Source organism: Schistocerca americana, chromosome 3 (genome assembly GCF_021461395.2).
Source record: "Schistocerca americana isolate TAMUIC-IGC-003095 chromosome 3, iqSchAmer2.1, whole genome shotgun sequence".
In the NCBI taxonomy this organism is placed as follows: Eukaryota; Metazoa; Arthropoda; class Insecta; order Orthoptera; family Acrididae; genus Schistocerca; species Schistocerca americana.
In genome coordinates this window covers 412,561,761-412,588,204 of record NC_060121.1, presented here as the reverse complement: position 1 = coordinate 412,588,204, position 26,444 = coordinate 412,561,761, and the positions used below count along the sequence as shown (strand labels likewise).

At 40.5% G+C, this 26,444-nt stretch overlaps 1 protein-coding gene across 1 annotated transcript in view; it reads left to right on the top strand.

Moving 5' to 3' along the window:
* The window catches only part of LOC124607281 (proton-coupled folate transporter-like), a 326,877-nt gene that overhangs the window by 25,367 nt on the left and 275,066 nt on the right, over positions 1 to 26,444 (top strand). Inside the window, exon 2 of the mRNA XM_047139560.1 lies at positions 20,005 to 20,152. Coding sequence (XP_046995516.1) covers positions 20,005 to 20,152 — 148 coding nt within the window. The remainder of the gene's footprint in view (positions 1 to 20,004; positions 20,153 to 26,444) is intronic.

Sequence of the window (26,444 nt, the reverse complement as noted above, 5' to 3'; positions counted from 1 at the left end):
GGAACCATATAAAACTCGAGAGTTTGCTCTTTCCAACAGTACATTGGTCATGCACATATCTCGGATAACATAATAGTTATGATTTGTTTAAAGTGGATGATTCATTTTGATACACCCTGTATAATATTGTCAATACAGCCAGAAACAGCACTCAATGCAGTTAATGATGCTGCTGCTGCCACATTTTGTGAACTGAAAAACTTATGATTATGGGATCCCTTAGCTTCAGATGTTTTCTCAGGTTACTCACAGTTGCATTGCAATATAATGTTTCATGACAAATAATGGATGAAGTTGCTTCCACCTCTTACAGAAAAATATCTACACAGAGCATTAAATTTATGTGTTTTTTTTCAGTGTTTACATCCACATACAACATTGAATATAAAATTCCTATATTTCATTTTGTTATACTCTATCATATTTGCATAATATGTGAGTACAAGACTGTAATGTGCAACACACTTGGAGTTTATAATAGTGTCACAGCTTCCGTATTGGAACTGTGACATTGCTTTCACAGTTGACTCTGCAATTGGCTGTATATACCAGTCAACTGTTACTGGAGGAACAAATACATTTCAGCAATGAAGCTATTAATCATGACTGCCACAAGGACAGCTGCGATGGAATATGTGGAATGAAGGTAAATGGAAATGAGCGTTTGGCGTCATTGGCCGGGAAGCCCCTTGTGGGGTAGGTCCGGCCGCCTTGGTGTAGGTCTTACCACATTTGACGCCACATTGGGCGACCTGCATGCCAGATGTGGATGAAATGATGAAGAAGACAGCACAGTCCCTGAGCGGAGAAAATCCCCGACGCAGCCAGGAATCGAACCCAGACCCGTAGGATGGCAATCTGTCACGCTGACCACTTAGCTATTGAGGCGGACCTGAATGAAGGTGCAGATGCATGAATAACATCCACCCAGGCAGACCTATTAAATAACCAGAGCTGCAGCACATAATGTCTGCAATGGAACTTTCTGAAGGAACAAATATGATGCAGGTGCACAAATAATACTCTGACTGCATGGAGCTCTCTGTGTGTAATAGGTTGTGAGAGGTGTTTTGAGGTACATGAGCAGTGAACAGCAACAATGGATGCACCTCCATGGTTTCCCCAACTTCTGCTGAAGGAAACAGGAATGGGGAGGTTTGTGAATAAAGATGTCCCAGAGGCCAGCCTAATGTTATATTGTGGAGATGGAGCGGGAGGTTGCTTGCAGTGTGGAAGACTTTGTGTATTTCAGGGTAAAGTTGATTTGTGTGGTATCAGAGATTTGCCCCGTTGGCATCTACATATATAACTTATTGTAGGTGGTTATCAGTAACTATAACCAGGATCCAACCTCTCACCTGACCACTTTGGCCCCTCACTAGGGATCCTACAGAGTAGTGTGGGAGAGCTGACTAACATGATGGATATTTTGTGCGATGCAGTAGATTTAACAAGGTTTGTTGACAGTGACCATAGAATATAGTGACTGGGGACCACCCATGGTCTGGAATGGTTCAGTATGAGGAGAGGAATCCTACCAGGATGACATTGTTACAGTCTGTGGACATCGCTTCTTAAGCTGCTGTTTGATGATATGTATGAAGAACTTGGCTTTGTCATTTGAGGGCAGGTGGAATGGGGATGCGAATATGCAATCAGTGCCATTATAATGGCATAAAGAGGAGAATTCAACACATGCAAATTGTGGACCACTGTCTGATACAAGAGTCCAAGGGACTCCTATAGAAAAGATAGCTCTGAGGGCTGAGGTGGTAACATGAGCAGTGGTGAAGTCCTTATGGGGCCACATATGGGAATTTAGGCAGAACATCTGTGACAATCAACTACATGTCCCTGAGGAAAGAGCTGACAAAGTCCACACGGATGTTGTCTTGTGGAGCTTGTGTGTGGGCCAGGCTGTGTACTGCTGTGGCGGAGCAGCTTGATGCATGGTGTAGGCCACGCATGTGGCGGCCATGTTCTCAGCATCTTTGTTGCTTCCCCACCAGTAGACATGAAAGTGCCCCATCATCTTAATGTGAGAGATGGTCCACGCACATCATCTTCAGGGTACAGGGGTAGAGTTGAGTGAGGCATGACACCCACAGTCTTCGTTCTCCAGGAAGTGGACAATGATCCCATTAATGACCTGCAACTGATGCTGTAGGATGTGATATGTGTATTGTTTAGAAGCTGATTTTGGAGTTAGATATGTGGATCAATCATCAGTAGAGGCACCTGTTTGTAGTGATAATTTTTGCCTGATTTCGTCATTTTTAAAAAAGCTATTTGGTATACATTTTGCTATTCTTATTTCGTCAATAAAGCAAAAATCATTGATTGAATATGTGCAGTGAAACATCTTTTATTTTTACATAACTATAAAAGCATGAAAATTATACATCTGATGAAAGTGCATACATCAGAGCATGAATGTTTAGAAATGATTTATCCAGATACTTTAATAAGTAGGGCCTAGCCCATGTACATAATCTACAAATCAGACTGTGAAAGACAGGGATACCATGACATCCATATTACTGGGAGTGAGAGCTATCCTCCTGTCAGTTATTATACTAAAATACATTGAAAATGACCTCTCACTATCAACATTACTGACTGGGATCCACAAAGTGTTCACTGAAGCTTCCACAAAATGCCCTTGAGTTCAGGGAAAGAACAGCAATCACATCAACATCTTTACCTTCTGTACAAGAACTTGCAACTAAATCCTTAACATATTTTGATGTTGAAAGTTCTTGTAGAATCTGAATTTGCTTCATTAGCTGAGAGATTTCATCTGTGTCTAAATCACCTTTTGTTATGTTTCATGGGTCAAACAGTTAACCAATAGAAGAAATGACAGTCCTTCCTGTGTCACACTCCATTGAATAGTTCAGTTTTATTAGGCTTGCCCTACCTACAGGTGGAACAGGGAAGTTAAATGTATTCCATTTTCTTTGATAGTTTATGAAGTTTAGAAACTCTAGTTTCATTTATTCCTTTACCCACATAACGGGCTGAATCTGAAGTTATAGAAAATATGTTTCGGTACTGAATTTTATGTTTTTGAATGACACTCATAATTGGTTGTGAATGTTTGTAGCATTTGCAATTGCAGTAACTTTCAGTCCTGCAACAAACAACTTCCGAACTGTGCCATCACTACATCTAAGTACTTTTATCAGAACCATGAACACACACTGCCCTTTTCTGTCTGCTGCTTCATCACAAAGAATTGAAACTCTCACATACTTCACAGCATCTTTTCATCTTTCCCCCTCCTCTTTGATGACTCAAGGTACACCTTCCCGTGGTATTCCAGTTGAGGACAAGTCCTAGCACCCTTAAAATGTGAATAGACCTGATATTAAACTACACTCCTGGAAATGGAAAAAAGAACACATTGACACCGGTGTGTCAGACCCACCATACTTGCTCCGGACACTGCGAGAGGGCTGTACAAGCAATGATCACATGCACGGCACAGCGGACACACCAGGAACCGCGGTGTTGGCCGTCGAATGGCGCTAGCTGCGCAGCATTTGTGCACCGCCGCCGTCAGTGTCAGCCAGTTTGCCGTGGCATACGGAGCTCCATCGCAGTCTTTAACACTGGTAGCATGCCGCGACAGCGTGGACGTGAACCGTATGTGCAGTTGACGGACTTTGAGCGAGGGCGTATAGTGGGCATGCGGGAGGCCGGGTGGACGTACCGCCGAATTGCTCAACACGTGGGGCGTGAGGTCTCCACAGTACATCGATGTTGTCGCCAGTGGTCGGCGGAAGGTGCACGTGCCCGTCGACCTGGGACCGGACCGCAGCGACGCACGGATGCACGCCAAGACCGTAGGATCCTACTCAGTGCCGTAGGGGACCGCACCGCCACTTCCCAGCAAATTAGGGACACTGTTGCTCCTGGGGTATCGGCGAGGACCATTCGCAACCGTCTCCATGAAGTTGGGCTACGGTCCCGCACACCGTTAGGCCGTCTTCCACTCACGCCCCAACATCGTGTAGCCCGCCTCCAGTGGTGTCGCGACAGGCGTGAATGGAGGGACGAATGGAGACGTGTCGTCTTCAGCGATGAGAGTCGCTTCTGCCTTGGTGCCAATGATGGTCGTATGCGTGTTTGGTGCCGTGCAGGTGAGCGCCACAATCAGGACTGCATACGACCGAGGCACACAGGGCCACACCCGGCATCATGGTGTGGGGAGCGATCTCCTACACTGGCTGTACACCACTGGTGATCGTCGAGGGGACACTGAATAGTGCACGGTACATCCAAACCGTCATCGAACCCATCGTTCTACCATTCCTAGACCGGCAAGGGAACTTGCTGTTCCAACGGGACAATGCACGTCCGCATGTATCCCGTGCCACCCAACGTGCTCTAGAAGGTGTAAGTCAACTACCCTGGCCAGCAAGATCTCCGGATCTGTCCCCCATTGAGCATGTTTGGGACTGGATGAAGCGTCGTCTCACGCAGTCTGCACGTCCAGCACGAACGCTGGTCCAACTGAGGCGCCAGGTGGAAATGGCATGGCAAGCCGTTCCACAGGACTACATCCAGCATCTCTACGATCGTCTCCATGGGAGAATAGCAGCCTGCATTGCTGCGAAAGGTGGATATACACTGTACTAGTGCCGACATTGTGCATGCTCTGTTGCCTGTGTCTATGTGCCTGTGGTTCTGTCAGTGTGATCATGTGATGTATCTGACCCTTCCTGGGACAATGAATTCACGGTGTTCTTATTTCAATTTCCAGGAGTGTATTTAAGTAATTAAATTATTAATTTCTTTGTCTTTGAAATGAATGAGGGATCCAGCTTGCATTACCTAAGCCTAAATATCAATGAACAAGAAAAAGAGCATGACCACATCGTTACTATTTTTCCATGGCGTACTGAAATCGATTTGAAAACACTTCTGTGGATGTTTGTGTGTGTGTGTGTTTGAGGTTTACGGGCGCTAAACAGTGGGGTCATCAGCGCCCAGTGGATGTTTGATCGTCATTTGTGCAACATGAGTTGCGCCTGCAATTGCATTTGTGCTCAGTGGTGTCAGCTCACTAGCCTTTATATTTTGCCTTGCCTAATATCGGAATAATAATTAATTTACTGAATATGGATAGTGTATTCAATTCAATGTAGTAAGTGATATTATAAAAAGTATGGGTATTGGTACAATTGTGAGGCTTGTGATTGCCAATATAGCGACTGTGCGGTAATCATCACAGCAGACTTGCACACATCTAAATAGAGGGTTGCCAACTTCGATACATCATCCCAAAACTTCATCTGTAAACATTATAAAATCCTGGCATGTAACAGTTTGGCTAGTTTGAGTAGGCCTCTCTATTTGTACATTTTAAAGTTTTTTCTAGGTGATGGTTGGCAGCACAGGGACCTTGCTACATCGGCAAGTGGTGTATGCCCTCGCCAATGTGCAACTGTCATGCTTGACTCCTGGCCAGAATTAATATTCAGTTGCCAGTATGGTGGTCGCTATTACGCCTGGGTGGGCCACGTAGTGTAAGGCATCCAAGATGTCACATCACAGTCTGGTCGGGTTGACTGGTCAGATGCAGCTTCTCAAATTGCCGCAGAGCACTGGTGTAATTGCTCTGGATTGGTGCTACATTTCAAGTGCAAGTGAACTCGATCGGTCAGTGCATAGCTGTTTGAGTGATGTGTTGTGGGCCTGACAGTGTGCCAGGTCTTCGAGTCTGATAGACAAGGCAATGATATTGACTCATGAGAGGTATTCCTCTAACATATGGATGTATCACACATCTGTGGAATACTGGCAGATGAGGTTGAGATGGTGAAATCTATGGGGAGGGAGATTCTGAGACAGGTTGCAAATGGCATTGGCAAGAGGGGTTGTGTTGTTTTTGGGGGAGGAGACCAAACAGCGATGTCATCGGTCTCATCAGATTGGGGAAGGGCAGGGACGAAAGTCGGCTGTGCCCTTTCAAAGGAACCATCCTGGCATTAGCCTGGAACGATCTAGGGAAATCGCAGAAAAACTAAATCAGGATGGCCGTATGCGGGATTGAACCATCATCCTCCTGAATGTGAGTCCAGTGTGCTAACCACTGCACCACCTCGCTCGGTCTCGGCAAGAGGTTTATGGTCTGTGTATATAGTGAAGGGATGCCCTTTGATATTGTTACAGAAGTATGTGGTCACATTATAAACCGCTAAATGTTCTCGATCAAAAGTCAACCACCTGCAGTGAGATGATGTCAGTTTTTCAAAAAGAAGCAGAGTAGTTCCATAGTGTCACCCACATGCTGTTATAGCACAGTGCCAATGGCCATATCACTGGTGTCTGTCGTGATGGACAAATGTGCTTCTGGGATGTGGTGGGCAAGGGTAATGGGCAGCAGCAGCAGCAAGCTGAGGAGGTGTGGACAAGGCAGTGGCACTGTAGTCAGAGACAGCAGGAGTGAATGATTCAGGCATAACTACTAAAATTGGTGGTAGAGCCGATGTGCAAGTGGCGAAATGCAATGCTTGGTGAGCTTGCAGTTGAACCAATGCTGCAGAGGTGAACAGCATCACCAAGTAAGCATGTGAAAATGAAATCATGTGACTGGAGCCCCTCATGGCAGGGAAGATTAGCATTGTCAATGCAAATTGTGAGAATGCTGCAGAATGAGGAGCCGGGTGGAACAAGGCAGCATGCTCACTGAATGGGCTGTGTAGCTCTAACCTTGTCTGTTGGCTGGCAATGTGGTGTGGAACAGCATGGCGACATCCTTTACAGGAATGAGATAGGTGAGCAGGCTGCTCGGCATGCAGGGCAGCAGGCGAGGTTGGCCATATTGTGCCAGGTGAATCTGGCTTGGCATCAGAAACATGTCAACCAAAGTCTGACTTAGCTGTGAGTGATGGGGTAGGTAGTTAGCAGATTCACAGTCAAACTTTACAAGGCATGGAGAAGTCGGAACACGAAGGAATAATATGGTCCATGTTGGCAGTGAACAGTGGGAACTGAAGCACACAAGACAAGGCGCTAAACACTCACAGTTTTTTAACGTTTCTAACAGTTGTTGGGGTCACCACCCTGGTTATTAGTACAGTTAAGGTAAGATACATCAATAATAACACACATTTCGATAGAAATACATTTATTAATAACTGAGTAACTAGACACAATACTGCAGAAAACATGAGTGTTACAGCACATGAGACCGGCATTATGGGTTGCCCCCAAAGTCGTTCACAGATAAAACATACTTTCTACTTGTCAATGGTCGCCACACACACACATAAATATCCTTTTAGTTTTGTCAAACACATAAAATTCTTCTGATGAAAATGCTTTTTCTCGAGCAAAAAGTGTCACTACCGTATTAATAAACTGCAGTACAAAAATAAATCACAAAGACTGAATGCGCCGGCGATCAGCAACAATTTACAACACACAATTCACCACCAGATCAAAGAATGCTCCGTACATTGTTGAATGTCTTATGTACCTGTGTGTAGTGGTGGGCAGGAAGTCGCGTATCTGTTAGAAATCACAGTGATTGAGAAATCACAATAACAGCTTTACAAAGAGTAACTGCGATTTCAGTTACAGTTAGCAGTTGCAAGTAGCATTTTCACATTCAACGCCGTGAGCCATCTGTTGGCCGAATTTCGTACTGCTTTCTGTGATTTCAGTGACAAGTCGCGACTAAAAGTTGCAATTAAAAAGGGCAGTTAACAGTGCCACCTGTTGGCCAAAGTTCGTACTACGCTCATTTCTGCGATTCGCTATCGAGCCCAGCTGCGTTTTGTGTGACAAGTCTAATGTAAACAGTTGTGACGCCACGTTCATCGAAGGCAATTTGTTGTTATGAAGCATTGCATAGTCTTCCGAAAGCATTTGACACATTTTCCTGTTGGCAGACGCTTGTATGAGCACTGTGTTATTTTATATGGCGCATTTCCTTTGAAATTTAAGTTTTTTTTTCTCGTTCATGTTTTAATGCTGCAGTATTATTTTGCAATAGCGGGAAACAGTAATATCCTTTGTTAGAGTAATCATTCTTACAAGTCAAAATTACAAAAATTTAACTGAAAACTAAAACAACGAAAAATTCCCCGAATTCTAAAAAATTCCTGAATGAAAAAATTCCCGGGTTTTTCCTGGATCTCCCGGTTGTCCCGGGTTGTATACACCCTGGATCTATTTCACCTCAAAGTTCTGCCTTGTTCCTTCATTGCTTCCCCGATTATTTCCTTCCTTTATTTCCTTAAGGTCTTTATCTATCCTTAGATTGCCCCTTTTTCATAAAATGAGCATTTAAACTTACGCTACTTCATTGCAATGGCAGGTCTTGCACCTGTTCAGTTATACCTTTTTACGTGTTTGCAATCCATCGCCGGTACCTGCGAGTGTATTAATATTCTGGCACAAGTGTGAATGTTCCCGCTGCATTTTTGTCTGCACCTCAGATACTTCCTTCACCTTTTCCGCGAACTGTTTTTGTGTTTTGCCTACTGATGACACTTTTTGGCTTAAATTAGTTATATCTTGTAACAAATCGCTGAGCAAGTGTGTTTAGGTCTTTTCCCATGCTTACAAGTTTATCCAATAATGAGTTTGAACGATCAGCATGCAAATGTGTTTTTGACCAAGGTCATTGGACTGTTGTGTTATGCCGGATTTCAAAACATCAAGAGTTTGCTTTTGCTGTTCAAGTAATTCCTTCTGTGTATCTGTTTTGTGAAATCATTAAATTTTTCGTTTTGTTTTGAAAAATCGTTGAAGCTTTGTTTAAATGACTGTTGTAACATTTGCATCGTGATCTGGATTTCCGGTGTGCGTAATTCACTCTATCCAATCACATTTTCATTAGACATAAGTGAGGCAGGGAAAGAATGATTTAGTAAATCCGCTCTATCACCCATTACATTTTCACCAGGGGAAGAAATACTCTCTGGATAAAATTTTGACCCTTTCTCATTTACTGTCATCGTGTATCATTTCGAATAAGTATGTTACTAGCATATGTATCTATGTTAATAGAAAAATATGATTGGTTATCGTCATTGCTACTGACAGTTTCTATTTCATTTGTTGCCATGTCCATTTCGGTGACATCTTGTGCCTGGCTATCCGGCAATGTACTGTCAAGTGTGTCCTTTGTGTGTACTCATTGTTTGATACTTTAACATAATGACAAAATAAATGAATACTTTTGAAAATGAGACATTCGGTTTGTAATAGTGAGGACACCACTACGAAACCTTTTTAGCAGTGCCTCGCTAACATGTGTCAAAATACATTGTTGGCGTAATGCGATGGTGTGCATACGTTTCTCTCCTTGAAATTAATTTTATGTCCAAATGTCTGCTTATTTTATGAGAATGATTCAGTTTGGGAATTGGATTAGGAGATGTACTACGATCACTATTTGCAGGGACGCTACTAAGTGCAGTCATGCACGCAATGGATCGTGAATTTTCCTACCTTTTCGTTGGCTTTCTCGCTCCTTCCAGAATAAAATCTCCAATAGATTAAGTTTAATCTTTTGCACATTAGTGATTTCCTTCCTCGGGGCGATAACATAGTACCCCATTCATGAAACTGAGAAAGAACAATTAGTATTACAGAAGATTTACAAAATTATGTAGTTGTTTTAAGTTATTACAAACATGCTCTCTCCCCATGACGACGTTCTTCTGTAGGTCGCCATATATAATGGTTGGGCGGAGAGATGTGTGCAGTAATTATCGGTAAGCTGCACCAGAAATTGTCTGCCCAGAAACGCACGCAGGCACCAGTGTGTCCTAAAACATTAGATAAATGTTAATCTAGTAGTTTTGGTGTACGGCTTGGTAATTACCTTTTCTTCTCAATGATGTACAACAATGCCGGCGTGGCTGTGGCGGCTATTCTCTCTTTGTAAATAACTTCGTCTCCGAATGCGCCCATTTAAAAATGAAAGTTCTCGCATCGGGAGGGGGAAATTAGGGCGTAACTCGATAGTAGAACGAGAACTTGCGACTTCCGCACAGTAGAACTTTTACTTAACAAAATACTGAGACTCGATAACATATCTTTCTCACACCAACTCAGAAGACCGACTGAAGTCGGTAAAAGAAGACAAGTGAGGTGAAAAAATAATTGCTATTTTTGTTCTTCAATTTTCTGTCAAGCATAGATACAATCACACACCTCTACGATATCGTTGTCATTCAGAGACGGCGCGAAAATTTATTTCTATGTGCGGGCCTTTTAAAGAACTGAATACAACAACAACAACAATGACGACAACTTCCACAACTGGGGATGTTGCAGATCAGTTGTTATAGGTATGATGTTGCCACTACCTAACTAAATTATTCGACACTGATGTTGACAAATACACCGAATTATTCAACAGAGTCATGGAATAACAAGTTAAATAATTTGTAACATACCTATGCCAAGTTAAAATTCGCAAGATCCCAAAACAGAACAAGATAGTTCACCAGTATGTCTTACAGATTCAATGCCAAGCCAATGTATGTAATTGCAAAGCCCTTGAGTGTAGTAATCCGGTATATATCTAAATGTTCCTGCTTACAATTAATTCTAAATTTCAGCTTACAGATAGCGTTGTACTCTTTAATTACTTTGAGTTTCTTGCAAGAGACAAGAAAAAGTTTTGGAGCAGAAAATGAATCACTGATGTATTGATGCTTACTAATCTGATGAATTGATTGAAATAGGCTAGTAAATATTGTTCACGGCAGATACATTAGGGCAATGTGTTTGGATTATCCAATATTTTTGGGTGGTAGGAGTGCTGCCTCTTAAATAAATTTCTCACAATCAGAATTTGTTATAATTCTTAATTTATTGTAGTTCTTTAACTTTCAACATCTACAGCTGATAACCACTTTCAAATAACCACTAACAACTCACTGATTTGGCCTAGCACCGGGTCTTACACAGAATCTTGACAATGTGTTGTATTTTTAGTATTATTACAGTTATTATTCCAGGAGTGTATTTCAGATGAGCCTCAGCCCATTGACTTGAAGAAAAACCAGACTGTGAAATAAGTGATCAGTAGACTGCGGATCTTTAGGTTAAAACCTATTCTTTCCCAGAGTTTCTAGTAGCGAATAAACTTTTACTTATGCATTTCATGACTAATTAAACTCGTAACTGTTAATTTTATAGCATCTAAAACAGCCTACGGTACTTCGACGTTAACACTTCTTTTTGCGTATTTTAGCTTTAAAATCCTAAATGCCTACCAGTTGCAGTGCTGGCACTACAAATTGCGCGTCATGCTTACACGCAAGCAGACGAAAGGCTTGGAAGTAAATCTCGCTTTAAATGTTGCTCGTAAACGAAACTGAAATCCTCATGTACATTAAAATCTATGTATATAAAAATGAATGTATGTATGTTTCTGCCTGACAGCTGCTACTCGATCCGTTATTACCGAAACTTCAGGAAAATAATGTGGTCGTAGCAGTGCTGACGATCAGGTGATACTTGTGAAAGGAAATTCCAGAGGTAACCTGGCATAAGTCCCCTGATATGTTGTGCTCCCTAACATGCCTTTTTATCTTCACCCATGCTAATTCTATTGTGTTTAAGTCGCAGTTGTAAGGTGGTGAGCGAACGACCTGGTGTTCAGCCAACAGGTTTACAGCAAAAGACTTCTCAGCTGGCTTATTAGCTCATACTTATGCATACAGCTCGTCCTTCCTCATACTCTCATCACAGGGGATATTTCTGTGTTGCAGCCACTCCAGCATTTGCACTTTCGTGTCAAACTTCATTGGAGTTCTCTCTGTTTGCCCATTATGGTAAGGAGCATTATCCATAACTATTATTGAATTGAGCGGGAGATTTGGCAGGTCCTTCTCTCCGAACCACTTCTCAAAGTTTGCCGAATTCATCTGACCGTGATAATCACCCTTTGTCGACTTTGCCCAGAACATAAGTTGCCCTTCCTTGACAAACCCATTCTTGGATCCGACACTAGCAACTATCAGTCTTCTCGATGAGCTCCCCCATGCAGTGACACCAACAACACACTCTTCACGCAAGTCACCCTTCCTCTGCCAACATTTATTAAACGTTAAGTTATTATCGATCCACGATTCATCGAGATAAAATATTTCTCTGCCTGCTTCCCTGAAGTTCTTCATGTCAACAATGAAACGAGATCACCAGTACACAATGTCTGGACGTTCTAACAACACATTCCTCTTGTTTTCCACCTTACGCTATATGAATCCCATAGACAAAAGTACTTTTCTCAGCGAGACAATACTCCACTTCCAGCCTATTTTGTCGTGCAAAAGTGGAAGCAGTGTTCACAGGCTCGGCACAATCTTCCGCACTCAATAAAATTCCGCTATCGTGTCGCGAATGACACGCTGGTTGAAATCATCGATCATTCCTTCGATTCCTCCACTTCTTTTCCTAAGTTAAAAGAGAGGGAAAGATTTATAAGAAAATGCCTTCTGCACCGCATGTATTTTTTTGAATTTGGAAATGTACTGTAATATGAATGTGTTTCGAAATAATACAGTAACCAATGGTGTTTCCATACAAAGCAATACGGTGGCAAGGAAAATGAAATATAAGGTAATTCGGACGAAATAGGGGGCTCCTTCAAAGTGATCGCGAACAAAATATCGGAAATGGAAACTCACTTTTTCTTGCCAGGCGTTTGTGGTGATACGCCAAGATGATTCTTGGAAAACTGTTTGAATCTCCCAATGCTATGCATGCTTTGTCCTGTGTATGTAGCAGTTCTCACTGAATATTTGTAAATGGGGTGAAGCATTTTTTTCTGCACCCTTTCCCTTTCGCAGCATTCAATCACACGCAATATAATTTTGCGAGCATCGCTACGTAATACTGATTTCCTTCTAACCGTAGGCCTACCGGTAGGGGTTGTTGGCGACACCCGAGATGGGCCAGCAACTGCCTCTTCACTCATTTTGATAATGTTTAGCATAACTGCACAATAAAAACACGCAGAACAGTACAGCGCAAAACGATAACGAAGCAGACGACAATGGCTACATTGTACAACACAGTGAGCTACGTAATGTTGGCAGCAGTCGAAACTGCGTGCCTACCGAAGCCTCCCGACGTTTACCGACTTCTACCGATTTAGGACTAGGGAGAGGTCTGCCATGTAAAAGTTTACACACTGTATAGTTCGCTTCATGTAGGAAGGCGGCCCAATTTTCAGCCGTTATGCGCATCCCCCTCCATTAACTGCTAGCAGCCAATAAGATTCATTCTCTCTCTGAGCGACTAGCCAAGAGTTACAAACTAAACTGTGAGAATTTCTTTCATCCGCTACGTTGTTGCCATATATGACAAAAATGTGGTTTCATTCACAGAGCGACCAAATTATTCATTCAGATGTCGATGTTACTTTCTTGTTGCAGTACGGCTGTCAATGTTTATCTGTCAACATTTTAGTGCGTTTTCCAAGAAAGTGTATCAGGTGACGGCAATAAACGTGAAGTTCCTCACAAGTGACTGCTAATCAAATTGTGTGCCTATGGAGTATCTTCTCAGTTGCAGGACTGGCTTTGTGATTTCCTGTCAGAAAGGTTACAGTATGTGGCAAATTGACAGAAAATCATCGAGTAAAATGGAAGTGATATCTGGGGTTCCCCATGAAAGTGGTAAAGACCCTCTGCTATTCCTGATGTACATAAACAATTTAGGAGACAATCTGAGCAGCCCTCGTAGATCGTTTGCAGATGATGCTGTGATTTACAATCTTATAAAGACATCTGATGATCAAATGATGCTGTGATTTGCCATCTTATAAAGCCATCTGATGATCAAATTAAACTGCAAAACAATTTAGACAAGGTATCTGTTTGATGCAAAAAGTGGCAATTGAGTGTAAATAATGAAATGCCTGAAGTCATTCATTGAGTACTTTAAGGAATCCGCTAAATATCGCTTACAGGATAAAACGCACTAATCTAAAGGTGTAAATTCAACTAAATACTTAGAGATTACAAATATGAATAACTTAAATTGAAATGATCTCATAGATAATGTTGTGGGGAATGCAAACCAAAGACTGCGATTTATCAGCAGAACACTTAGAAAATGCTACAGGTCTACTAAATAGACTACTTACACTATGCTCGTCCTCCCTTTTCTGGAGCATTACTGTCCAGTGTGGGATCCGCATCAGATAGTATGGACGGAGGACATCGACAAAGTTCAAAAGAAGGGCAGCTCATTTTGTATTATCGTGAAATAGGGGAGAGAGTGCCACGGGTATGATACGCGAATTGGGGGCCCAACCATTGAAAAAAACTAATTTTTCATTGCGGCAGGCCCTTCTTACGAAATATCAATCTCCAACTTTCTCCTCAGAGTGTGAAAATAGTTTGTGGGCACCCACCTACATATGGAGGAAGATCATCATAATAAAATAATAGAAATCAGAGCTCGCATGGAAAGATTTCAGTGTTAGTTTTTCCTGTGTGCTGTTCGTGAATGGAACGGTAGAGAAATAGCTTGAAGGTGGCTTGATGAACCCTCTACCCGGCACTTAACTGGAACTGCAGGTTGATCATGAGATGCTTCACAAGCAGGCAAGGACGTTTATGTACTGCACTGACAACTTTTTAAAATGTGAACCTGAAAGCAAAACTGCTATTTTAGACATATTGAAGACCCAAGAACGAACTGCAGAAGCATGTATCAGCAAGAGAACTGTACAGAGAATAGTAAATGAAAGTGTCAGAATTGTAGGAACCTCAGAAAAATTTGTTTTCATGTCACCTTGAAAGCATTGAAATCGCTAGAAACCTGTAACATAAACAGATAGTTTTGAGAGCAATATTCTAAAGCACACTGTGTTTGAAATATATACATAATTAGGGTATACCCGATATCACAAAAACTAGTTATAATAATGCATAAGCAAATTGGCCTCAAAGGCAGCGCTTTGTCAATGCGAAGAATAAAGACATTTGTTTCAAATATGTTAAGAAGATAGTTTTTAATTGACAGAAGTGACATACGTACAGCACGAACCACATCCCTTATAAAGATGAATGATGAAGAGAAGGAGATAGTTCAACAGTGTATTATATTGATGAAACCAGATGAATCAGAATCATTCCATGAATACCTGCTGGAAAATCAGTGATGGCAGTAGCAGTCTTAAAGTTCCCATAGGGAAATTTTCTGGGATGATTCCGTTGACACCAAAAAATTTGATAACATACTGATAATTTTTACGATAGTCTTTTGCTCTGGTCTTTGCTACTAGTAATTCTTTTTTAGTCACAGGACACCCATGTACACACATTATACACTTTTAAAAAAATGATGTGAAGTATAGCAGTTGTCAAACAAATGTAATGATTTCAGTTTGAGTTTGGTTAATTTTGGTGTGTATTACATTTTTACTTACCGTTATAGTCCAAATTACAAAAATGGCAATTATTGCAACCTTTTTTGATGGTATGCAGTTAGACAATCGTCATTTACAGAAAAATTGTACTTGACATCTTCACAAAGCTTCATCAGCTATTCTCGCATTCCGACATAACACTGACAATTACTGTAAAGCAGTGGATGCAATGTCAAGATGTGAAGTAATGTTTCAGTCATTTAGACAATTGATCTGAATCGGTATTATTCCTCTCATAGACTTGAATGTGTAATACGATTTATCGAAGGCAAATGAACCTGATTTTGTCCGCTGCAATACAGTATAATTTCCCCCCTCCTTCCAATTCCATCTATTGTCCATCTATTGTGGTTCCAGACTGAAGCACGTAGAACCGCTCGGCCACACCGGCCGGCCAGCTTTATATTTGTCTTAAGTGAATCCATGTAATGTATTGCCAATTGGGGTAATCATCTGTATTGCATAAAATGATAATGATATCTTCATCAAAAGTTCTGGGTCAGTTATTACAATTAACCACTAAGGAATTATTGGTTCAAACATCTGGTGTGTTGCAAGAATCTGACAATTAGTTTGCAAGAAATTTCAATAGATTGCGAGTGCGTTATGAGCTAACCATCTCTAAATGTATATCATCTTGTTTAAGGGCGTGAGAAAACTCGCTGCTGCTTTTTTTTTCCTTTTCCTTTTAGACCTACATATGCAAAATAGTAACACTATATTAATATATCTGATATTCACTAAGCAGACTGGAAGTCTGGGGACATACAGCAATACAAAACTTACATAAACAGTACTCACTGTAGCCACCATGTAGAGAAATACAAACCCTCCCAGACGTACATAATCAAGCAGATGTTCTCCTAGAAAACACATTGCACTAGAGTACAAAACTCAAATTCCTACACAACTGTTTAGTTCAGAAGGGGTACATGAAATTTAGACATCATTTTAGAGAAGGGCACTGTTGCCTCAGAACATGGCTTACAAAGGAGAGAACTTGGTAAGTATTTATGCTTCTTTGCACCTTATTATGAATAAATTGATACAGTGTGTTGTGTCTAGACAAGACAGCCTAGACACAATGAGAGGAAGCCGAAAGGCACGCACTACGCTCACGCATTTGGCGACGAGGCTTAAAAGAGGATTTCGCGTTCGTGTTGCTCTAATTTAATTGTGAGTGAATGTGCGCAATGCCTCTTCCATTTCAGCTCCGCTTCATCGCTTACGCCGTACAGGTGTTCCGTTCGTCTGGATGACGGAATGCGAACGCGCCTTTCGCCAGTTGAAATCGGCGTTGCTTTCAAATACTTGCCTTACGCCATTCGATCCCCAGAAACCCCTTTTGTTGATGGTAGATGCATCGGATTTCGGGATCGGTGCTGTGCTTGCGCACAGCGATGGGTCGCATGATCGCCCTATTGCCTTTGCGTCCAAATTGCTCTCGTCTGCGCAAAGAAATTACTCGCAGATAGAGAAAGAAGCTTTGGCTCTCGTCTTTGGTGTTACAAAGTTTCATGATTTCTTGTATGGTCGTCACTTTACCATCATCACAGACCACAAACCTTGGTACATCGCTATTGACGATATAAGTGAGACTCCTTAGATACATGCAATGTTACTAATGGCGCCTTACTAGGTCGTAGCCATTGACTTTGCTGAAGGCTATTCTAACTATCGGCTTGGCAAAGGAGCGAGGCTTTGTCAGTATAGTCGCTAGCTACGTCGTCCGTACAACTGGGGCGAGTGCTATTCCGTATCTCGAGACCTGCCTTTTGGTGGCGCTCGGTATGCGATCACACAGTGGCGACATGCGGGTCCGACATGTACTAATGGACCGTGGCCGATTTAAAGCTACCACCTAGCAAGTGTGGTGTCTGGCGGTGACACCACACAGTGAATCAGGATAGCTCTTTACCAGTCAGGGTATCTTTGTGCCGTTTATCACTTTTTTTTTCAAGTGGCTGCTGTTCCACCTATTTGCATTATTTTGTTCTAAAAGTAACAGTTTTATTATTCCTGTGATTTCTGTTTAGTATTTCAGTTATCTTTCCAATTTCATACAAGCTCCCAGGCTCGTGATTATCCTTTAATAGTGCATTGGCAGTGAAGAGAGCCTCTGGTGACAGTGATTTATGTTGAACAATGTCAGATTGATACATATATCTTGATATTTCAAAGTAAACCTGCAACACTGAACTAACACTGTTTATTTTCATTTCTTATTAACACATGATTTCCTTTTGGCGTGATTTAAATTTACTCCGAGCATGAGATATAGGAACAATTCTTTATTTTTTAAGACTGATTTAAACTTATCCTAAATGACAGTGTAACTTTATACCAGCATTAAAATTGAAATTTTACTCTAATAGGGCACAGTTAACACACATTTTCACTTTCCCAAGAACTCAGTAACAATGGATGTAAAATGTTACAATTTTTGTGTTCAGTATTTTCAATAAAATGCTAAATGCTAAAAAGTTACCCAAATTGACTGTAGTTGTCCTGACAGCAATGGCTATCCGAGTCACTATCTATAAAAACAGAGTTCCTTGCCGTAAGGTATACTTTCTCATACCTTACGCATCTCCAGAGTGCGAAGAGTCTCCCTCTTGAAGCTGTCAGTTCTATACATTTATTCTATATAAACTGCAACCCCCTGCCCCATTGGAGCTATATCCTTTTCAGGGGAAAAAAAAGAACCACCATTCTCTACCAATAGCATACAGTGGTATTAGAAACTAAGTGAATTACTCCCCCACAATCCATAAGTGTAAGTTAGTGCTTCTCTCATAATCTCCAGAGATGTCTGATATGCATCATTCTTATGTCTCGCTCCCTCAGTGTCATGCAAAATCTCCTGCAGTAGCTGATTTTTTGTCTCAAATAGGGTTTTAAAAATATATATACATGCTCAAAGTGGACTCCCTCAGGATATGTTAACAGTGTTAGAACAATATTAGTTTTCCTGCAAACTGAAGGCCCAATAATCAAGGCACATTTATTATCAGGAGGTAATGATCCATTTGTCTTGTTCTTCTGGTTTCCAGCATCATTTCTGCAGGACCAGTCACTAACTACAAGACCTTTGTGCTAAGGTTGTTTTATCCACTCAACCATTGTAGTAATTGTTCGTTTAATTTGGGATGCAGAGAATTTATAAACTCTTACTTATAGCTAGGTATCTAAATAAAAAGATTGTAGTTCTGTGTCCACATCTGGTAATGTAGAATGATACACTTCTGTTTCCATTGATGTGTTGTAGAGCTGAGCTATGGTTTCTTCTGATGGATGGTGAGTTTGTTGAGCTAACTCCAGCAGATTACTCCATGATGCCTCATAGTATTGGTAGACATATGAATGACATCTCTATCAACACTCTTACTCTCTTACTCATGCTGTATTGTGTAGCTGCCATCATTAAACTCTTAAAAGTTTGCTCCTGTAGATTTATGCACTCTCTGCTAGTAAATATTTTAACTGTACCAGGGAAGTCCCCTACAGGGGAGAACAGTTCCATCGAACAAGGCCGCAGTCTGCATTGACATTTCACATAGTTGATGCCATTCATCCATGGATAATGTTTCTTTGATGTCATTAAATAGAGGGTTTAAAATACTACCACCAGGTAGAACTCCCTGTTCGATATCATATTAATACTGACACACATACCCCACCAGTGTTCAAACAGTGAGTGTGAATGAACAGAATTATTTACTTATCAGGTGGCCGCTGTTGCAGTGACTTTGCAAGGAAACCTGCATCATTAGCTAAGCATATTTGCTTTTTTCCCCATTCATCACCATCAGTGTTAATACTTATATTGCCTCACAGCAGGGAGTGTTGATATATGTCTTGACATCCTTACTCTTCAGTGTTTCTCTCACAAATGGATGAACTATTTATCAATTGCTGTAAATAGATTTGTGATGTCTACTGCTGTTATTATTATATTATCTATGGCTATGCTCGTATGGTCAAGACATATAGTATAACATGGGTACTAGGTAGGCTAGGAAAAGTCCATAACTCAAACAAGGGTATAATGTACAAATGGTAAAATTTACAAAAATTATGGATACTGTTTGATACTTACAAATTAAGTAACCAGTTGCATATTTCGAAACGTATGAGTCACTTAAAAAACTCAGGTTTGTATCTGTTTGACACACTTATTCAGATACAATATAAAAAACTGATTTGTGTCTAAACAGTTAATTTGCTTGCTGATTTTTCAGTAAAATTTATGTCATGAATAATCAGATCCACAGATACATAACAATGTAGAATCTCAACATTTTGAATAAATGTAGATAAAGTAGCTGTGAAAATATTGAGTAACAGTTGCTAATAAACCCTGCAGAATTGATATCTGATGGTCACTTTGTTGCCTTAGTGTGTAGCTTGACTTGTTCCACTGTTATGAAGTTTCTCCTTTACATTGGCACCTATGGAACATAATAAATGAATGAGAAGAAATCATTTGGTTGTCTTTATGCATCACATCACTATTTGTGTAATCGTTCATGTGTGATATGGATTGCTGAAAGAAGTACTAATGTTATCATTAATTTATAATATAGATTGCTGAGAGAAGTATTGGAGGGGAGCACCCAGTACTGTCACAACGCAGGCTCTTGGACTGCACAAATGCTGCTGATACAGGGTCAGATGAAACTGGATCAGAAAGGAATCTCATTCAGGGCTCAAATGAAGCCTTGCATCACCAAGGTATGTAAATTGGTGTCAAATTGGAATGTCATACCATGCCATAACTTGGATTCTCGCCATTTGGGGCAGCAATTCACCAGTTGCACTATTTGTTGATGCCTCATGATCTGAGTCAGAGTTTCAATTTTCATTTGTTAGCTCTTGGTCCCGGTCTGGCATACAAGTTTTTACTGTCACAAAAATTGGCCACAGTATGTAATCCACTAAAAAGTTGAAAAATTTATCTTAGGATATGATAATGTCTTTTGTTACCATTCTCCATCTTTCTCCTCAATCCTTCACCGTTTCCTAATGCTTATCATTTATCCACTGGCAATAAATTGTTTTCTTCAATTTCATTTGAGTCATATCACATTGTAAAGATATACAATCTGTGATAGCCATTTATTTAGATGTAAGAATTAAGCTGTGGTTGAGACAATGGACTCATTCATGAGGAACAGCATTCAAAACAACTTTGGGCCATCTTACTTAACATTTACTATAAATCAGTTCAGAAAGTGCTATGATTGTCAATCCTTTTTCAGTCGAATTAGTGTTATTTCTCTAGTGTCATTCATGACAATGAGTCTGAACTCTAATTTATCAAAAAATCTCATGTGCCAGTAATTAATGTTTCACTATCACTCCCTTTATCAGTCATTCAACTTACCCCCAACATGACTCTCAGAATAGTTGAATTCATTACTTTCACTTTGTTTTTGAAGTGAAAAGGTGCCATTATCTTTTACTATATGATTCATCTCATCTGATACACGATTATTGTTTTAATCTGGTTGCTTTTTACAGAACTAAAAAATAGCGTTTGAGTACTGAATGGCACTTAAAATTAAATTGACGTATCAAACAACAAAGAAATCGTACAAATGTTATGTCCCTAAATAACTTTAGGAATTGAAGTGTTCTTAGAACTCACCCAGACAGCTGAAAGTGATAAAATGGTTGCTTCTGGAGCATAGGGGAAGTGCGCTGGCTTGGATTGAATCCATCTCATGAATTAATGATGGAAGCTGGTATGCCAGCTGTTTTCCACATCCACTTAGGTAAATATTGGGCTGATTCCCAGATTCTGCCTCAGATACATGATGCAAACACTTTGGAAAATGATGACACATTTGACCATGCGGTATACACTAGATGCGGACAGAAGGACTACACTGATTCCCAGTTCCTAAGTGAAGAAAATCTACAACCTGCCAGGGAATCGAAGGTGGCATACTGTGATCTAGAGGCAGCAGTGACAACCACTAGATCTTGAGCTGTGGACAATTGAAAACAGTAATAAGAGTATGGGTACAAAATGAAACTGAAGCTTATGTTAATAAGGTACCACATTTCACATATTAGTAGGCAGTAGACAATACAATAATTAACAACAGAATGAAAATTATAGATACATTCAAAGACGTCTTTAAAATTTTGTATAGTTAAAGAGAACTATAAATACGAATAGTTGACAATGAAAATAATGATATTCCATAAATGATGCCATTTGTGGTGTATATAGCCATTGGAGGTATGTAGAAACTATTAAAGCAGATGACAGACTAATACAAAAGGAACTTGCAAATTTATTTACAGAATGTCTGCAGAGGAAGGCAATTCCCCAAAAAATGGAATAATGCTGTAAATTTTATTCTTTGCTTGCACACATTCTTCAAACACCAGTGTTGTTTGTAATTGCTACGTAGAAACCAAATTAAATGTATGAAGGAGAAGACGGCATATTGTCTGTATCAGGGCAGCCATCCCAGTTGCATCCAAGAAGGCAGTGTAAGTTCAGTTGCACTTTCCTCAGGGTATCTATGAGTTATAATTTGTAGGTAGCAGTCTTCAGTCCTTGGCGTTAAACACAGGCAACCACTATGAGGCAGATCTTCAGTGTGTCCTCCCCAATAGTGGCTGAATGCTTGACTGATGTCACTGTGGTATATGCCAATTTGGAAGGCAGCTTTCTGTGCTTGACAATTCTTCTTCCTAAGTGACAATGGGCAGATGGCCTAAGCTTGAAATGACCAGTTGAGATAAGTTAACAGAGTGAAGAATGAACACAAATGACATTATCCAGTTCACATTGTGGACAAGGTGCATTCTGCTGAACTGTGCTGAGAGCAAAAGTTTCTTTGTACCTCCATGAACTGACAGCTGTGTATAGCAATTTACTGTGGACAAAAGAATATCAAGAAAGAGGTTGTGGTCAAAAAAACACAGGCGCTGCAAGTAATGAGCATCGTGCAAAATTTCTTTGAACAGCTTAGTATATGTTTGCAACAGTAAATCAAATGCAGATGTACATACATTTTTCAATACTGAATAAGATTCATTTTCAGCATCACCTCTAGTGACAGTTAGAAGATTTCCTGTTAATCCTCTGTAGGACTGTGCAGTCTATTCAAATTTTCTGTTTGTAATTTGTTGTTAGCAGTTACTGATCAGAAATTTACAATTTTTAATGCATTAAGTATGACGCCTTTGAGATGTCATAAATTTATTTTTACTCCAGATTTTGTCCTTATGTCTGTATTATCCTTTCTCTTTCATTAAGTTTACAATTTAGAGGTACCTGTGGCTCCGTACAAATTTGTATTTGGTATTTCAAAAGGGCAGTGCTGTCATTTTGGATTTTCCATTGAAATATTTGAGAGGGCTCTGTAAGTACTGACTGGATACAGGCATGGTGACACCAGGCAAACAGAGCTAACAGCTGGCTAGTGTTAAAGCATCTTAACACTATTAACTCTTTATATGCCACAACAGCCTTTGTTAGACACAATCTTTGAACATTGTATTATATTGAGCTGTTACCTTTGCTTTTCCTCTGTATCATGTATGAGAAAGAAAAAGACTTTAATTAAAGTTGACTTTAGCCTGTAAATTTAATGAGTAAAGCCACTGTTAAAAGCGTCAATAACTTTCTTAATACTAGAAAGCTTTGGTACCAGAGCAAAGTTAAATTTGAAAGAAAGCTAAAGACTTATCTTCTGTACAACTTTATTAACTGTGCTTAAAAACATGTATTTGTGTGTTGTGAAAGACTTGATACTTACTTGCATTATTTGGCTAAACTTTTTTTGCTAGCATTCAGCCATTTTAAAAACAAATTTTTGTAATAGTCTGTTAACTGACTCATTACATGTGAGCTAAACAATTTTATCATCATATACAGTCATCTATAAATGGTCAGCATGCAGCTGTATTCAAATAAAAATTATGTTAAATAGCTTAAAAGTGACTTGCTCCATATTATCACCATGTATTGCATCAATGTTTGACTCAAACTGTTACTAACTGGATAACTAAACAAGTCTCACCATCTTCCATGAAAGTCCTCTTCACATCAATGTGGAGGTGAAGTTTTCAGTTGCAGTCTTTGGGGTATCTACATCAACAGCTCTCTGCAAACCTGCATACAGTTTGTCACATCTCAGCTGTATCAGGCTTGTTCAAACATTTGGAGGTATGCCTGGACAAACTATGTACTACACTTGATTAGTCACTGGAAGGTACTGTATATATTGCAGGTCAATACAGTGTAAAAAATGCAATAAGCTCAGCAGTATCACAGTGGACAGTGGAAGCTAAGCAACTTGTGGGTACTGTGGCTTTTCACATGTGAATCTGGAAAATTGCATACTAAATGTAAGCACCCAGTCTGAATTAAGTGCTGTTCAGTCTTCTGTGAAGAAAAACAAATTGATGCTAAATAAATATTGTATCCTATTTTATGAAGTGAAGGTAACACGTGTACTATTATTTGTTTTATCTCTGGCAATATGTGCTACTCAGATAACCATTGTGATTTAAACCCAAGATGCCAATGGTTTGAGGATGACTGTACATACAAATGTATAGCATAACCAAAGAAAGAATGTTCCTGGAAGCACAACAGTGCACTTTTTGTAGTGCTGCAGGAAATCTTAGCTCCTGTTCCTTTTAAATTCATTCTCTTTAGAGAAGAAAAATACAAACTGTACAAGATTATATACAGTAGGACAAATCTTTCACTTAGATGCAGAGTGAATGATTCATTTGAGAAACAACAAATATGCTATGACTAAACCATTTTTCTGTGATATCCTTTCTTCCAGAAGTAGTGGTTAACTGAGGTATGAAAGGGAGCTGAAGTGTGGAAAGTAGTTCCATCTGTTTCTCGCGAGGAAATTGTCCAGTGCTGTGTTATCTGCATCCCAAGCTACACAATTTGTCATTTGGGTTATAGTATACATGTACAATTACAGGGAAGTCAGAATGTCTCCAGACACAAAGCAGGAAATGAAATCTGATTGTGCAATCTTCCACCAGTAGTAAACAGCATCACCTGGAAATACTTCACAACAATATGTTAACAACAGCAGCAGCATTAGTGGCTATTTGGTGTACTCATTACCAAGTGATAGTGATGTAGAGAGAACAGCGTAAGGAAAGATAAGTATCGGCAAATGAAGGAGAAGAATATTAGAAAATGGGTCGCAGTTGAGTCATGTGTTTGTACTATTGTTTTATTGTCTGACAAAGATTACCCCAGAATAATTGCACACTCAGTGGACTGGATAAATATTACCTTGACTGCAGGGTTTGTCCCCTGGACAGAAATAAAAAATCTATTACCATTTTTAATGGTGCTCCTAGACCAGAAGTATAATGTAAATTTAAGGCTACAAAGCTATTTACTTTCTTGAGCTCAGAAGTGACTTGCTGTGTGGAAGTAAATAGGACAGTGATTTGTACATTTCCAGAGTCAGCATCAAATTATGAAGTTACAGGACCACTGAGTCCCAAAGTGTCTCGGGACTGAGGGATGGTTATACAGGGTGTTACAAAAAGGTACGGCCAAACTTTCAGGAAACATTCCTCACACACAAATAAAGAAAAGATGTTATGTGGACATGTGTCCGGAAATGCTTAATTTCCATGTTAGAGCTCATTTTAGTTTCATCAGTATGTACTGTACTTCCTCGATTCACCGCCAGTTGGCCCTATTGAAGGAAGGTAATGTTGACTTCGGTGCTTGTGTTGACATGCGACTCATTGCTCTACGGTACTAGCATCAAGCACATCAGTACGTAGCATCAACAGGTTAGTGTTCATCACGAACGTGGTTTTGTAGTCAGTGCAATGTTTACAAATGCGGAGTTGGCAGATGCCCATTTGATGTATGGATTAGCACGGGGCAATAGCCGTGGCACAGCACGTTTGTATCGAGACAGATTTCCAGAACAAAGGTGTCTTGACAGGAAGACATTTGAAGCAATTGATTGGCATCCTAGGGAGCACGGAACATTCCAGCCTATGACTCGCAACTGGGTAAGACCTAGAACGACGGGACACCTGCAATGGACGAGGCAATTCTTCGTGCAGTTGACAATAACCCTAATGTCAGGGTCAGAGAAGTTGCTGCTGTACAAGGTAACGTTGACCATGTCACTGTATGGAGAGTGCTGCGGGAGAACCAGTTGTTGCCATACCATTTACAGCGTGTGCAGGCAGTATCAGCAGCTGATTGGCCTCCACAGGTACACTTCTGCGAATGGTTCATCCAGCAATGTGTCAATCCCCATTTCAGTGCAAATGTTCTCTTTACGGATGAGGCTTCATTCCAACATGATCAAATTGTAAATTTTCACAATCAACATGTGTGGGCTGACGAGAATCCGCACGCAATTGTGCAATCACGTCATCAACACAGATTTTGTGTGAACGTTTGGGTAGGCATTGTTGGTGATGTCTTGATTGGGCTCCATGTTCTTCCACCTACGCTCAATGGAGCACGTTATCATGATTTCATACGGGATACTCTACCTGTGCTGCTAGAACATGTTCCTTTACAAGTACGACACAACATGTGGTTCGTGCACGATGGAGCTCCTGCACATTTCAGTCGAAGTGTTCATACGCTTCTCAACAACAGATTCGGTGACCGATGGATTGGTAGAGGCGGACCAATTCCATGGCCTCCACGCTCTCCTGACCTCAACCCTCTTGACTTTCATTTATGGGGGCATTTGAAAGCTCTTGTCTACGCAACCCCGGTACCAAATATAGAGACTCTTCGTGCTCGTATTGTGGACGACTGTGATACAATATGCCATTCTCCAGGGCTGCATCAGCACATCAGGGATTCCGTGTGACGGAGGGTGGATGCATGTATCCTCGCTAACGGAGAACATTTTGAACATTTCCTGTAACAAAGTGTTTGAAGTCATGCTGGTACGTTCTGTTGCTGTGTGTTTCCATTCCATGATTAATGTGATTTGAAGAGAAGTAATAAAATGAGCTCTAACATGGAAAGTAA